At 31.8% G+C, this 15,208-nt stretch overlaps 2 protein-coding genes across 2 annotated transcripts; both read right to left on the bottom strand.

Moving 5' to 3' along the window:
* Positions 1–1,476: 1,476 nt before the first annotated feature.
* LOC144853557 (adhesion G-protein coupled receptor D1-like) lies at positions 1,477–10,380 on the bottom strand. Its single transcript, XM_078711263.1, has 19 exons — positions 10,322–10,380; positions 9,871–9,918; positions 8,345–8,459; positions 8,100–8,243; positions 7,853–7,922; positions 7,494–7,620; positions 7,197–7,276; positions 6,931–7,051; positions 6,406–6,509; positions 5,751–5,847; positions 5,310–5,530; positions 4,848–4,914; positions 4,295–4,377; positions 3,832–4,000; positions 3,141–3,218; positions 2,877–2,934; positions 2,689–2,726; positions 2,235–2,329; positions 1,477–1,535 (listed from the first exon to the last, which is right to left on the bottom strand). Exons 1-18 carry the CDS (start codon positions 10,334–10,336, stop codon positions 2,246–2,248), a joined length of 1,719 nt encoding a protein of 572 aa, XP_078567389.1. The 5' UTR covers positions 10,337–10,380; the 3' UTR covers positions 1,477–1,535; positions 2,235–2,245.
* Positions 10,377–14,256, bottom strand: LOC144853534 (uncharacterized). The gene is made up of 6 exons (XM_078711228.1): positions 14,169–14,256; positions 12,966–13,041; positions 12,195–12,491; positions 11,380–11,420; positions 10,538–10,714; positions 10,377–10,418 (listed from the first exon to the last, which is right to left on the bottom strand). The coding sequence occupies exons 1-6, from the start codon at positions 14,169–14,171 to the stop codon at positions 10,377–10,379; spliced, it is 636 nt and encodes a 211-aa protein (XP_078567354.1). The 5' UTR covers positions 14,172–14,256.
* Between the last annotated feature and the right edge of the window lie 952 nt (positions 14,257–15,208).

Genomic DNA, 15,208 nt, shown 5'->3' on the forward strand with positions numbered 1-15,208 from the left:
AATAAATTTAGAACCGTTATAAGTACTCGTTAAATTAATAAGACTGTTTACTTAATATACCGTTGAAATAGTTGATACAACTTCTGTAGGCTTCTAAAGTAAGAAACAGTTTACAAAATATTATTTGGAACCAGATGAATAACGATTAATATCATACAAACATAATTAATAGTATCATGAATACATCATAATAACCTAAAAATGTTTATCATACAATATTTTGATTGTAAGTAAATATCTTAAGTAAATATCTTAAGTAAATATCTTAAGTAAATATATGTCTATTCACTAGTATAACAAAATAATTATGTGCCGTGACCTTAATTACGTAAATGTTTTAAGTGCGGAGTTTCTTTTCAAAATGTTGGGTTTGTAATATCATATTATTATATATATCATAATATTTTCACCCGATTCCTAGTGCTGTAATCTCCACATGCTATCTATTTCCGAAATATCATAGGAATATTTGGTAATATAGCATCTCATGTGATACATCGGAAATAGCTACAGTAGCGAGAATCGGCTGATATTTTTACCACTTTGATTCCACCACAGAGAGCTGTGTATTCGATGTCTTAATGATTACCCTATTCATTATTATTATGTTTCAGTGTGTTTTTTAAATTATTTATATTAATGATCGTTATCACACGTGAAAATAGAACACTTAAATCAGAAATTGTTTTTAAAAAGCTGAAAAAAATACTAATGATGCTTTAAATTACTCTATAAAAAATAATAAGATCACGGGAATTTAAAAACGTTTGTTTCCATGATCGGCTAATAGTCTGTCTGAAAGGTAAAGTTAAACCTCGTTCATAATAATATAACACAACTTACTGCTGATAACATTTACAATTGCCCCCCTCGACGTGTGGCACTTTATTTGATTGAATCGATGATCACAAAACTATTTCCAATTTTACTTGAAAAACATTGACTAAAATAGAATTAAATCCAATAAGAAAATTATCGACGATAAATGTATAAGCATTCATTTTCTTACATGAAATAAAAAAATAAGAAAAGTTTTCATTCTAGAACTATGAGAACCATTTTATTTGCCCTGTCTTTGATATATATCTTAAAATCAAATCAAATGACGTCATGATAAACAAGAACAAAAAAATCGTTATCGTCACGACATTATTCATTCTTCTTTTATTATTGCTCTTACTAATCATGACTTCATTTGATTGGACGTGTGAAAATATTATTTTCATCAAAGGCAGCAGGCAGTATAAAATGGTTATCCAATTTTCGTTTTATGTAAGAAAAAAGTATGTTTATCTAAATTGTTGATCATTATCGTCAGTGAGTCTCAGCCTTCAATGGCCTCCCCACTCCCCCCCCCCCCCGAACGGGCGTTTATGGTACATATTTTTCGAACAAATTTGTCAACAATATATACCTTCTTAAATGCCTAAACTTACACAGTCATCTGTAGTCGGCTTAAAGCTACGGTAATTGAAAAAAAGCTGGGTCGATTGCTAAGCATCAAAATCTGCTCGCTTGCTCATCGTGTTGCTTATCTGAAAAATAAAACAATAAAAGCATTGTTTAAGATGCTTTGTTTAAAAAAATGGAGTCGAATCATACCAACCAGGCGAGAAAAGTCGACACTCTCAGACACTTCCATGCCACCTCTAGCGGCTGGAAAATAAGACTATGGGGTCAAGTGGTAAATTTACTTGCGAAATATGGAAACCAAACACGACGCGATTTGTATTATCTGAAAATATTTCATAAATTTCGTTTGAAAATAGATATTTTTTTTTAATTCGTTGAAGTTACGATCGCACATGAAGTACATAGAATTAATGAATTGATGCTCGAGGGATTTTAGAGAAAACCTGACCATGTGGTATGAAGCTAGGCAAGGCCTGTATGTAGCGATAGAAATAATTCGCCTGCAAGAAACGTTCTTAGCCTTGAAGAATGGATTGACATTGCTATCAGGATAATTATCTATAGGCCTAGGCCTAGGCAAACCGGAATGCAGGGTAAGAGTAATTTATATTATAATTTCACATAGGAATATGTTGGCTACAATCATATTTTCTTAGATAATTGCACAATAGGCCTATTTGTACTTATTGATTAAATTATTAATTATTTAAGGACAAAGATGTTATTGTTAATATTTCGTCGTGCCGTGTTTATTATATTTATTATTAGGCCTAATAATAATATTAGTTTTTTAGTGGCATAAAATAAATACTACAAATCACCTCCAAATAATTTAGTCGACCATCGGTTCGTCGATTCCACCTGGCATGTTCATATCAATACCCTCATCAGGTATGCTTGGACTTCTTGCTTCAACCTATGAATGAATTGTATAAAAAATAAGTTGATTTTGTTAACGCACCACTAGACTTATAAAATATTTGAGTCGAACAGTTATGGCATTATGCGCATGCTCAAATATGTGCAGAATGACTCTTCAACTCGATAGCTGCATAACCAAAACGAAAATTCTCTACATAATGAGTTAAGTGATGAGAGTTATCAGAATAGGTATAGAGAACTTTCAAGTTGCGACGACCTATAGGTCCTACGCATAGATTTATCGCCTAGAAATGACGAGGAATCGTCCCACTCCCTGCGTGCGTACACATAATGACATGGTCTAACTTGTAGTTCCTAGTTCGTTTAGCTTCCTAATAATGAATGTTTAAATACCTTCACTGATATTATGTCTTTCTTATCATCGGCACTCTCTAATAAAAACAAAACATGGATATAGTCAGATGATTTTAATTATATATGACAGGATTTTTTATTTCGGTTTCCAGTATAATAATCAAGTAATGATTAACAGCGAATTGTACAGTTACTACCCCAGCCGTGTCCCCTTATCAGAAACTTACGCAATTGAGAACGTGAGATTGTTGTTATTTTGGATTGCTTAGATGATTTTCCACTTCGCTGTAATAATAATAATAATAATTAAAAATTTACATTTTACATTATGATTCGAATTTTAATGAACAGAGAAAATACATGCAAGGAGATGTTATCAATTAATTGCTTTGTTATGTAATCTCATGCATTTTGAAGTTTGTTTGATTTTGTTATGTTTATAGTAAGCCAATGTAATTGAAAAATGTTATAATGGCTAGTATTGTTCGTACCGAAATGTCCAGAGTCGAATGGATGTCTCCGTTGTTCAGTTGATTCTGTTTGCGTTTTCTTTCGAATGATGAACGAACCTATACAAGGTTTAATTGAAACAAAATGATCGTAATAAAGCTGCTATAGTGAAGAGTTCAGATTTATGATAAGTATAACGAACGCGGGGTGTAATGCAGCAGCTCTGTCTGAAATAAAATATTGTTTATTTTTCAAACTGGAAAAAAATTGTATCTCCACTCATAGTGTAGTGTTTTTAGTCGCGTGCAACGCGACTCTACAGCTCACTAGGTCGGTCGGTTGGTCGGTCGGTCGGTTGGTTGGTCAGTAAACACTAACTTGAGCACGCGACTGCAGCCATGTATATGGCCTTGTTATATTATTCAGAGCATTTGTTAGTTTTCTATGCCTTAACGGTAGTGTATACATGGGACGTTACCATTTTTGTATCTTAACTACTGGCTTCGAATTAGATTAATAGTTCATAAAGCATGTTTTTAACTACGCGAATCAATTCGCGCGGATATAAACCGCTGGTAAATGCACATGCATGCGTTCACATTACTAATTCTTAGAACAAGAGACAACACTTTGCGATAAATAATGGAAAAACTTCCATTTGCATTATGAGAGTTGTTTACGCCACAGCAAATTTAGCGCCGTTCGTCTAAACATATCCTAATGTCTACGCACCTCTGAGTTCATCAGGCAATAGAATATGAAGATAAACAATCCTTGCAGAGAGTTGAGTATTGAGAAAATGTACTGAAACATCAGCGTTGCTGAGCCAATAGCAAACAACCCAAACACCCACGTGATTCCTAGAATCGGCAGAAGAACCACTATGCCCTTGATAGTTGCCCTGATCAATTTTAAAATAAGTTAAATAATGTCATAGGAAAATATTTGTTGTTGTTGATTATACAGTACTACTAAAATGACTGCTTTAAAGTCTAGTATATGCATATTCGTTCCATATTAACTAAAAAAACACACGTTTCCAAACTATCATCTCAGGTGCCAACACCGTCATAATGTTCAGAATCAAAGTATTGACGATATTATACAGCAACCGAAACACGTTCCCTTTTTCTACATAATTATAAACTACACTAAATACACTGAATTACTGCAGTAATTAAGAAGAACAACATACTTTGCCGCTACAATGTCATCGTCACTTTTGTTGGTTGCCCGTTTGATGATTCGTACCACTAGAACTAATACCATAAAGTTTATCTAAACTCAATAGAAGAAAAACATCTTCATTAGTATATTTGAACAAACAGCAGTTTTAAGAACATTGTAGGCAGTGGCGTAACGAAGAGGCCTAGCTGAGGCCACTGGTTTAGTAAACCTAAGTGGCCCTCCAAGTTCCAACACTGGAGGCCTCGGGCGTTTTTAGCCTTTTCGGCATATTTTAATGCTTATTTTAATATTTTTCCTCTTGGCACTGCTCATGGGCCCCATAAGCTCCGGAGCCCCGGTGTTTAGCCAGCGAGCGCTCATGGCTGTTACGCCACTGTTTGTAGGACAATGTTGTTAGCGTTTCGGTGGAACATAGAGAAATTAACAACCACCACCACCGTGGTTATGGTGTAATGTAATAAAGTACACCACCAAGAAAAAAAAGTTCACTTTTCACTCGTTTCACAGGAAACAAGTGTTCCCCTAAGAGGGGTGTCTCAAACATAATTGAGTGCACCTACCAAAATAATCAGTAGTGCCGGACCAACAAATGCCCAGATTAGACCAGACTCGACATCCAACCAACAACTGAAAATACATATTAAAAACAATTAGGCCTACCACTACGTTAAATTAATCGTAACATATCTCGCGTATGTGTTAAATAAATTAACCATCTTGATATTTCACTGTAAACAACTTTGAAGCACAAACAAACATTCTGCCACAGAATTAAACGGCAAGTGAGAAAACCATGATTTAATTTACTAACACGATATGCGTATTGGCGCGCGCGCAGATGATGATACTGTGGATTTTTTGGATGTGTGGGTCCCGCAATTCCATAAAATGTTATATAAAACAAAAAAACTTCTTAAGGATTTTTGATAGTCCTTGCATTGAACACGGATATGCGCCCTGGATGGAGTACGATATCTTTTTACGTGGTGGTATCTATATTTAATACTTATTTGAAATCTCACCTGGTATCATTTCCGTAGCCATCCAGATTGGCCCCAACCGACACACCTACTACCACAATCGGAACAGCCCAACCCACTATGAAGTAGTAGTTGAAATCAATGTTCTCACTGCCAAATACCCGAATGATCATGACGTACATGTGTATACCTTCCACTAACATCCAAGCAAAGACCGACAGAAAAGAGAAGTGGAGAATCACCGCAATAGTCGTGCAAAGTTCCTGAAAAGCAATCAACAGGGATATTATCATTCGTGCCATCAACAACCGGCTACGAGGCATTTGCGTAGCCCGGAGGCATGAGGCCCGGCGGTTTTAGCATTTTCGACATATTTAATGCCTGTTTTTTCCTCTAGGCACTGCTTAGGAGCCCCATAAGCTCCAGGGCAGCTCATAGCTGTTACGCCACTGCTACAAAGTATAAAAAACTTCAAAAACTTACGGGCGGTTTTGTTAAATTCAAGCCAACCAGCATAAAGGATTCAGCAACCAGGAGCGTAGCGCACAAGCAAACGTGGATTTTTATTCGGTCAGTCAACCTATTAAATATTTAAAAATGAAAACAAAGTTATTTGTGTTTTTGATTGGTTTTTGCGTATGATAAAAGATAAAAAGAATCATTGAGTTCATGCTTGTAAACCAGCATTTTTCTTTCGAAAAAAATTAGCAAGCAAGTTAAGTCAATAATCTGAACATAATACTGAGCATTTATAAAACTCTCAATTTTTTAAGTTTTAAGAAGAGACTTAGTTACATTAAGGAGTGACGGATGTGAAACGGAAGCCACAGTTCCAGATCAATAGCACTTGTTTTGTTTTTGGAGGTGATAACATAAATAAGTTCATGTCGGAAGGAATTCCTGGACATGGCGGAACAATACTAGAAATAACAAAGTCACGGACGCCCAATGATGCACTAGTATATTTAGAGACCTATTTTAGAAGCACAACTCTAAAAACATCACCGTACTATGACACCATTGTCAGGCATGTCAAGCCAGATATTACCAGGAAAGAGTTCTCTGGTGATTACTATAAGCCTACTGTCTTATTTTGTTTAAATCGTACGATTGGATATGTATAAAAAACATGACATACCCTACGTAAGTGAACGTAGCAAGGGCTACAGATAGAGCCACTATCGACACTCCACAGCCGATATACATTATCCAGGAGAGGGCAGTTTCATGTTTAGTGTCCACCTAAAAAAAGTTACCATCAAATGACACTCTCAAATAATTTAAGAACAGTACAGAGCAAAATTATTTGACACAACAATAACACATTGATTACATTAATGTCAAACTTACACCATAATTATACATCTTATATAATAAAATTTGAAATAATGTTGTGTTTTTTTCTCTCACAAGCGATGGATTTATCGAACTACAGTATCGCTTTTCTTTGGAAAAACACTTACTTTGCGTCTACTTTTTTGCATTGCGTCTATAGTGTGAACCAAGCTTGACTCTACTACTTAATAACTTTCATTAGTTTAATTTTACTCATTTTTTCATTCTTAAAACATTAAACAACAATTATGTAACTTTCTTACATTTATATTATTTTAATCTCATAGCTAACTCTTTAGGTACATTATTAGTGTTATTGTTGTATTACCTCAACGTCATTGTCAGTAACTTTCATCAATACTGCAAAACTTGTGGTGTGGTTGCAACTGCAGTTCGAATGACGTAAGTTGGTTGCAACCTCTGTAGTGCATCCAAAAGTACTCCAATGGCTACACATTTTTATACAAAGAAGAAGTGTTTCAAATAAAAATAAATAAGGACCAACTTTAACGTGGCTGGTTGGTTCATACAATCGTTTATTGTTTTTACAATTCTAAATAATCAAGCATAGAGCATATTTGTACATTTTCTTACATGGGTTCCTTTGTTTCGTCGATAAAAGAACAAGCAAAACCAGCATGCTTTCCATTTTGTTCAATTGAGCTCAGATTTGGCTTAAACATTCAAGAAAAAAAACATTAAATTAATTTTCAGGAACATGTTTTCATTACTAAGCATGTCATTTAGATTTAATTCTAAGTACATCATTGCTGATGGTAATAACAATATTGATTTATAAGGTAATATTACGTACTTTTGTTTAAAGCCAAACTAGACGATGTGTATTTGAAAGTAAAAACATATAAATGAAAGGCGCACACTTGTACTTACAAAGGTATGTGCTAAGGTGAAGTTGATAGGTACAGACATTACCATTCCATTATTGATGAAGCGAATGATCAAAATACTGCTCACGGTTTTCGTTATTTCTTCCGGTTCTTCTTCCTCGTTGTCTTTACTGAGATTTAAGAAAAAATGTTAAAATCATCGTACTACTACAATATTACAAATCGACACAAATATAGCAATGCATTGTCTCATTCGAATACGAGTTTATTTAATGGACAACGAAAAATCAGAAAAAGAAAGAAGTAAATTCAAAATCAAATTAGAGACGAACGAAAGAACGTTTTTGATGAAGTAAACCAAACAGACTACGGTACCAGACTATGAGTTTTATTTGTACTCACCTGACATTTCTGTTGGGGTTATCTGGACCATATCCACCAGAGTACAGCAACACAACAAACGATAAAGTGTCTAAAATAATGTCATTTTTGTTCAGAATAGACAGTGAGTTAACTTAACTCTATTTAAACTTAAATGTTAAATTTTAACTTAAAATACATAGTTTATTTTATTACAACAGTTAATACCCAATACATAAGGCATACTAGGCTTAATTAAATAAATAAGTAACATTTAGGCGTGAATTACCATCTTGCTCAACATCGGAAATGTCGACACTTAGTTTGTTGAAATTATCTTCTTCATTTCCGTTATCAGTTGTAAATGTATCAAGTCCAAATTCTATGACGTCATCCGCGTTTGTATCTTTAGTGTATGTACCAAGGTATACCTCTAACAATTTATTAAAAAATAATTTTAAAAAATATTATGAAATATAATATTATGAACAAACAAAATGATTTGCCAAATACTATCAAAACAGTCAGTCGTACCTGTATCAGTAGTAGATATAACAATGGTTTCGTCTTCCGAGTTTTCGTTGAAACTGACAGCAGCGTTTGAAAAAGTCTTCTCCATGGATGCGACAACATTTGCAAAATCGTCTTCCTGACAAAACGGACAAATGATGTGAACAATTTATGTGAAGCTTTTAAGTTTATTATTATTATTATTATTATTATTATTATTATTATTATTATTATTATTATTATTATTATTATTATTATTATTATTATTATTATTATTATTATTATTATTATTATTATTATTTATCATAAATATAAATAAGCATTGATAAATAAATCCATTTATTTTTCGTGAGCGTGAGTGTTGTAAATATAAACTTCCATAACCCGTCTCGCACATTTATTTACATCGATATTTCTAGACTTTGAATTTCTCAAAGCTCTGTCTACACTATCAAACTAGTTTGACAAAAAGTATGATGTGCCCATGGTTGTGATATGCCCATATATAGTAGTGATATGACATCATTTTCATATATGGGCACATCATATTTGTTTGTCACATAAAGTTTGATAGTGTAGACAGAGCTTTATAATTAAATCTTTAGAATTCCATGGAAGTACATTGCTATATGTTGGGTGCAATATCTGACGGATTGTCACGTTTTAGGTTCAGTAACTCAACAAATGACATGTATTTTTACAATAACTAATTTCTGACGTTTGCAAGGTAATAATCAACAATGTAGAATGAAAGAGATATGATTAAAATAGAAATTATTAGAAAATTTATAGAAAAGAGAAGATAAAAAATAGTATTGTATAAATTAATAAATGTCCTTGTCACCAAATAGAACAAATAAAAATATGAATGTATGAGTTCTAAAGAAAATTTCAAGGTAGATTCTAATGAAAAAGATATAATTAAATTATAAATTATTAGAAAATTATAGAAAAGAGAAGATAAAAAATAGTATAGAAATAAATAAATGTCAAAAGAACAAATACCGTATATTCGGTGAATAAAAAAATTTATTCTCGAAAATAAAATAGTATTAAGTAATCTTCTAATTAACAATACAAGTATACGAGTTCGGAGGATTAATTAAGGATGTGTTTGTAATAGTGCTGGTGGAGAACCCTGTGAATTCTAATTAAGGGTATAAGATTAAAATAGTTATATAGAAAGCAGAGAATAATTAATGATATAGAAAATGATGTATACATTAATATAATGTCTAATATTATTCAATTTCTGCCATACACAATACAAAGAAGACAAAACAAGTATAAAGGGCAAGGAAAGACTAGTTGGTCGACCCAGAACATACAGAGCACAGAAAATTACGTTCTACAATTAAAGCATCTACAAGAAAGCGACCAACTACACACATTTTCAATATCAACATTATTTAAAAAATAAATATTGAGATAATTTAATAATTTGGTTTTAAAAGAACTAACAGAAATACCTAAGTAAAGTGATAATTATAATTATATAATAAAAGAAAACATGTGCTCAGTAAATAAAACTATACGGTTAGGTTACTGACCTCTAGTTTAGGAACATTTAAAGTTTCCGATGTTAAGTCAAGAAATGGCTGTAAAATAAGCATAGTAATATAATTATTCTAGTACGTGCTGTTTGCAATGATCCAAATAAATTTATTGTTAAATTAAAAAAGTGATTTCGTCATGGCAACAATGTACAGTACATAATAAAAAATGATGTAAGTGAGTCAATAAAGTGACACCATTCACCATGGAATCTTTATTCAATGGATATTGGCACCATTATGCAGAAGATATCATTATCAAACGAGTTACATTGTAGGCCTAGGCCTGGTGAAATTAATACATTTTGTGATTGTGATGAACTGAACACGAACTTAACAATACATCATTATTCGCAACTCAGTCAATTGTGCAAGTAATTCAATCACTTTTCCAATTATCGTTTCATGCAATGATGGAGAAAACAAATTGAATTAATTAATTTCTTACCTTCAGTATATTCATAGTTTGGTTCCTTTCGGTAAAATTAATGTTCGATACTGTGTCAATAATGTTTCTTACCTTCAGTATATTCATAGTTTGGTTCCTTTCGGTAAAATTAATGTTTGATACTGTGTCAATAATGTTTCTTACCTTCAGTATATTCATAGTTTGGTTCCTTTCGGTAAAATTAATGTTTGATACTGTGTCAATAATGTTTCTTACCTTCAGTATATTCATAGTTTGGTTCCTTTCGGTAAAATTAATGTTCGATACTGTGTCAATAATGTCGACGAAGACATCTAATTCGTCTTGGTCCAATGACGCTGCTTGATAGGTGTCATACAGTTCATTTGCAAGTAACAACACACTTTCAGCCAATTCTAACGTCGCCTCCTCACTCTAAATAACCAGAAAAACCATGGAATTAAGAGTGGTAAAACTTTCCAGATTAATTACCGTATTTTAATTAATTTGTTGTTTCAATTTTAAACTAAATGTTCTTGATTCATATTAAAAATCAATTTATATTAGAATTGGTAAGTAGTAATATCAACAATCATTATAGTAATTATTATTATTAGGGGACTAAAATAAACAAAGATAACTGGCAGTTATCGATCAGGTAATTCTATTAAGTTTAAAAACTAACATTGTTTCATGACTTTAACAGCTTAAATCGTTTGGAAATTCAAGTACATATTAACAAGTCGACCCGATTGCTGATGATAATGACCGGCAGTAAAAATTATATTTCTTTGCTAGCATATCAAAAACACTATTAGTTCGTTAACCATGATTCATATATTACGTTCAATATCGATTTAAAGGCCTTACCAACTTAAGTTCATACGTCAACATACAAAAGGCCTTGGTGTAAATAATTGCTCTTTTGTAGTGAAAACATAGGCCATTTGACTATTTTTATAATCAAACTATGGTTTATTGGTAGGTGAATACATTGCATTGTATTGTGCAAATATTGGCTATACTTGAAATGAATATAACGTTTCAAAGAGCTGTATATCAAAATCACATGTTGATATGAAAATACTAAAGCATCTTACCAAGCTAACAAGTTCCAAAAATGCTGGATCCATCGATATGTCTGTATGTAATGGAAAAATATAATAATAATATAATTCTACAGTATGTATAATAATAATAATAATAAATAACATTTATAAAGCGCAAGAGACAAAGGTTTCAAAGCGCTGTGTTTTCCAAGATCTGTGCAAGTAGTAGCGTGTGATTATGCTTCTCTGAAGAGATGAGTTTTGAGTTTAGTTTTAAATGTGATTATAATTCACCAAATCACCATATACACACTACTGTATCACCGGTACGTGTATATTGTTAACATAATAATGTACTGATCGTTACTAAAATATAAATCTGTATTGTTTGATAAAGAATTTGCAGATTTCAATCTAAACAAGTTCTTGTAAGTTATTGCTGTTTTACAATATTCATATGTTCTTATTAATTCGTTTAGTATTTATATATAAAATTCATCGCACAGCAAAGTGAAAATGCAAAATCAATGGATAAAGAAGATTTGTAATAAGGAGTAATTATTTAGGAGTAAAGTTAGAAAATAAATTCTGATAAGATCCCAAAATAAACAAAACTGAAATCATAAGCAACATATGAAAATCTTTGTAGTTTTTCTATTTTAAAAATTAATTTAAAGAGATTCCATCATCCCTCTGTTGTTATCATGTTGATACCTAATGTGTGGAGAAAATACAAACGAACAAACAGCCAAAGTGGTCCTAAATCTGAAATGTTTCACTCAGATAAAGTGTTTTCTCTCATAAATAAATATATTTTGGTAGAAAGAAACTAAAAGTTACACGTCATATATTATTTTGAGTATTACCGTCACATTTATTGATAAGAAAATGTCCACCAAAAAGTATATCCCCAGATGTTTGGCCAATACAGTAGTACTCTCCCTCATCAATGGTTTCATTAAAGTCAGAAACACGAAGTTCGGTGAGGTATTCTTCTTCAACACTTTCACTCGTTGTCTCTATCAGGAATCGGTCCGCTTCATCGGGGTAAATCACTGACGGATACGTCCATGTAATATTGGTAATGTTTGGCGCGTTGGTGAAATTACATCGTAATACGAAGTCATGAACTGAGCTTTCAAATTCCAAAAACGTAATGCAAACTAAGTGATTTTCAAAAAAAAATATAGATTTCAATTCAAAGACACAAGCGATAAGTGTTTTTCTGTCATCGGTCCTAGATTGTGGAATAACTTACCATCTTATATTCGTGAAGCCCCAAATGTGCAATATTTCAAGAAAATGTTAAAAACCTATCTCTTTCCTAAATAATGTTTATGATATTACGGTAACTTTTTGTATAGGCCCTCATAGTTTATATATATATATATATATTTGTATTTTCATTCCATTTTCTATTTTTTGTATTTTGTAAGTTTTGTTGAGTATATAGTATTTTCTATTGTACAGCGCTTTGGCAACTTGGAAAAGCGCTATATAAATCCAAAATTAAATAGAAAATAGAAACTGCATATTCAAGTACACGGTGCCTCAACAATGATGGAAATAAAAAATAAACTATGCTACAATTATGAAGATAAAAAATAAATTATTTTACAATTTATGTTGCCACTTACCTTCCGGTTCAGCACTACTGGTGGTCAGTAGAACTAGAACAACTATACACACTGCGCCAAACCTCACCTCTGTTTCCTAAAAGTAAAATGTTTGATTGTCAGCATATTCTTTCACGGTTTGTTTGTTTGTTTTATTCGGTACAATCAACATACCATGGAGAAAAATAACTTATTTCTCCATGAATATACCAAGGATTACCCATAAAGCTAAAAATCTTAATTCCAATGGGGTCCTTATAACAAAAACATAGACAAAATCACAACAATATAATAACAGTTCACAATACTATCAGTCTAGCTATGCACTTTTATACTCATTAAGTCTTTTTTTCGGAAAAAATAATACAGAGTACAACATTTTCTAAATGTTCCGTATTTGAAAAAGAGAAAATGTAGTGTATACTGGAAAAAAGCTTTAGTCTGGAGACTAACGACTTAAAGTGCTGTTTATTATCTTATAAACATAATTACGTAAGATGATATGTTGAGATTGAAATATCAATTATAGGTACTGTAGTTATTTGCTACTATACTCAATCATAAATGAATTGTCCTACTGGACACCATCGCTGTTTTATATTTTTTTATTTAATCGGTATAAAAAAAAGACTCAAAATTCAACTCATAGTTAAAATGAAGAGCTTACATAGGAAATGATAATTCGCATAAAACAAAGTTCAACAATGAAAAAACACATTAAGGCCTATGATACAGTAATAATTACTGTATAATTCATTTAAACTTAAAATTACTATACAAATTGCACAACGATATAATTATATATTTACAAATTTATGTATTGCGTTTTGATTACGTTCTTTGAAATTTACACACATTTTCAAGTTAAAAAAAATGTTTAACAAAATCTTATCATAGTTATATAAAATAATATATAAGTAAAATCAAAGGATGTACAACACCAATCGGCCAAGAACCAGAAACGGTGCAACACACAATTACGAAAGTCCGCTTTAGTTTATTTGATTTATTCGAAAACTGGATGAATGAAAACTATAAACGTTTATCACAGTTTTATAAAAAAAAATTATAAGGTATCAAGAATTAACCGATCACAAAAATTCGATAATGAAAAATTATATTCTAATCAGATAAATATACATGGATCATCCTCGTAAAATATTGTTGAAATAAAAATAAAATAAAATAAAAAACATTAAACGTAATGCAGTAAACTATAAATACCATGATATCGGTGGTCTCAGATGACGATGGTGGTTGGTCTATTAAATTCTCGTAATTTACTTTGTACACTTGCTTCACATGCGACAATGATGATCGAGCTGCTCCTTCCCCGCCGCAGTAGAACTGCTAAAACATGACACAATATCATGCTTAATAATACATACAGCATTATATACCACGTGACTACATTCCCGCCGTTACTAAGGAAACGTATACGGCCTTCATCCCTCCATTTTCTGCTGCCTGTCCATTTTAATAAACGAGACAATATTGTTATTTCCTATTTACAATGCAAGAAGCATGGTTATTGTTATGCTTTATATACGAGTTTCATATTTCCACAATTAATTAATGTTTGAATTTTAATATTGCCTTTGAAGTTTTATTTTTAAATAGCATCAATCAATTTCATTTCGATATAATATGACTCTGAATTCAAATAAAATAGTAGATGATATACTACCAATTATTTTCTTTACATTAATCGTAGTGTTGTTATACATGTCATGTTTCAACGATTCCATCGACGACAACGACTTCAGCAGACATAATGTTGTATTATCTAAATAAATTATCACAATAATTAGTTTCCGTTGGATATTACGCTTTACAAAACCTACAAAAAAATAATCTTTAAATAAAACGCAATTATTATTATTATTATTGATCGATTTGTGTTTGAGGTACGTATTTTATTTATAAGTTAATTTTGCCTGTAGGCCTAACCATCACAAGATTGTAAATTACTAGCACGACAAACTATGTATAATATTCATAATCATCTATTATATTTCATGTATTTTTATTCGCGTGCAAATGCGACTCTGCAGCTCACTATGTCGGTCGTTTGGTCTGTCGGTCGGTCGGTCGGTCGGTAAAGACTAACTCAAAAGGTTACATAATCTTTCAATAGCTCATAATTGCACATTTTTCTTATAGGCTATATATAAAAATTGAGTTATGATAAATTGTTATTACTCGCGTAACAAAACGCTAGTAAAGAAATGACTTCTGGACCAAATCAATACGCAAACATAAAG

Source organism: Antedon bifida, chromosome 10 (genome assembly GCF_963402885.1).
Source record: "Antedon bifida chromosome 10, ecAntBifi1.1, whole genome shotgun sequence".
Classification (NCBI taxonomy): domain Eukaryota; kingdom Metazoa; phylum Echinodermata; class Crinoidea; order Comatulida; family Antedonidae; genus Antedon; species Antedon bifida.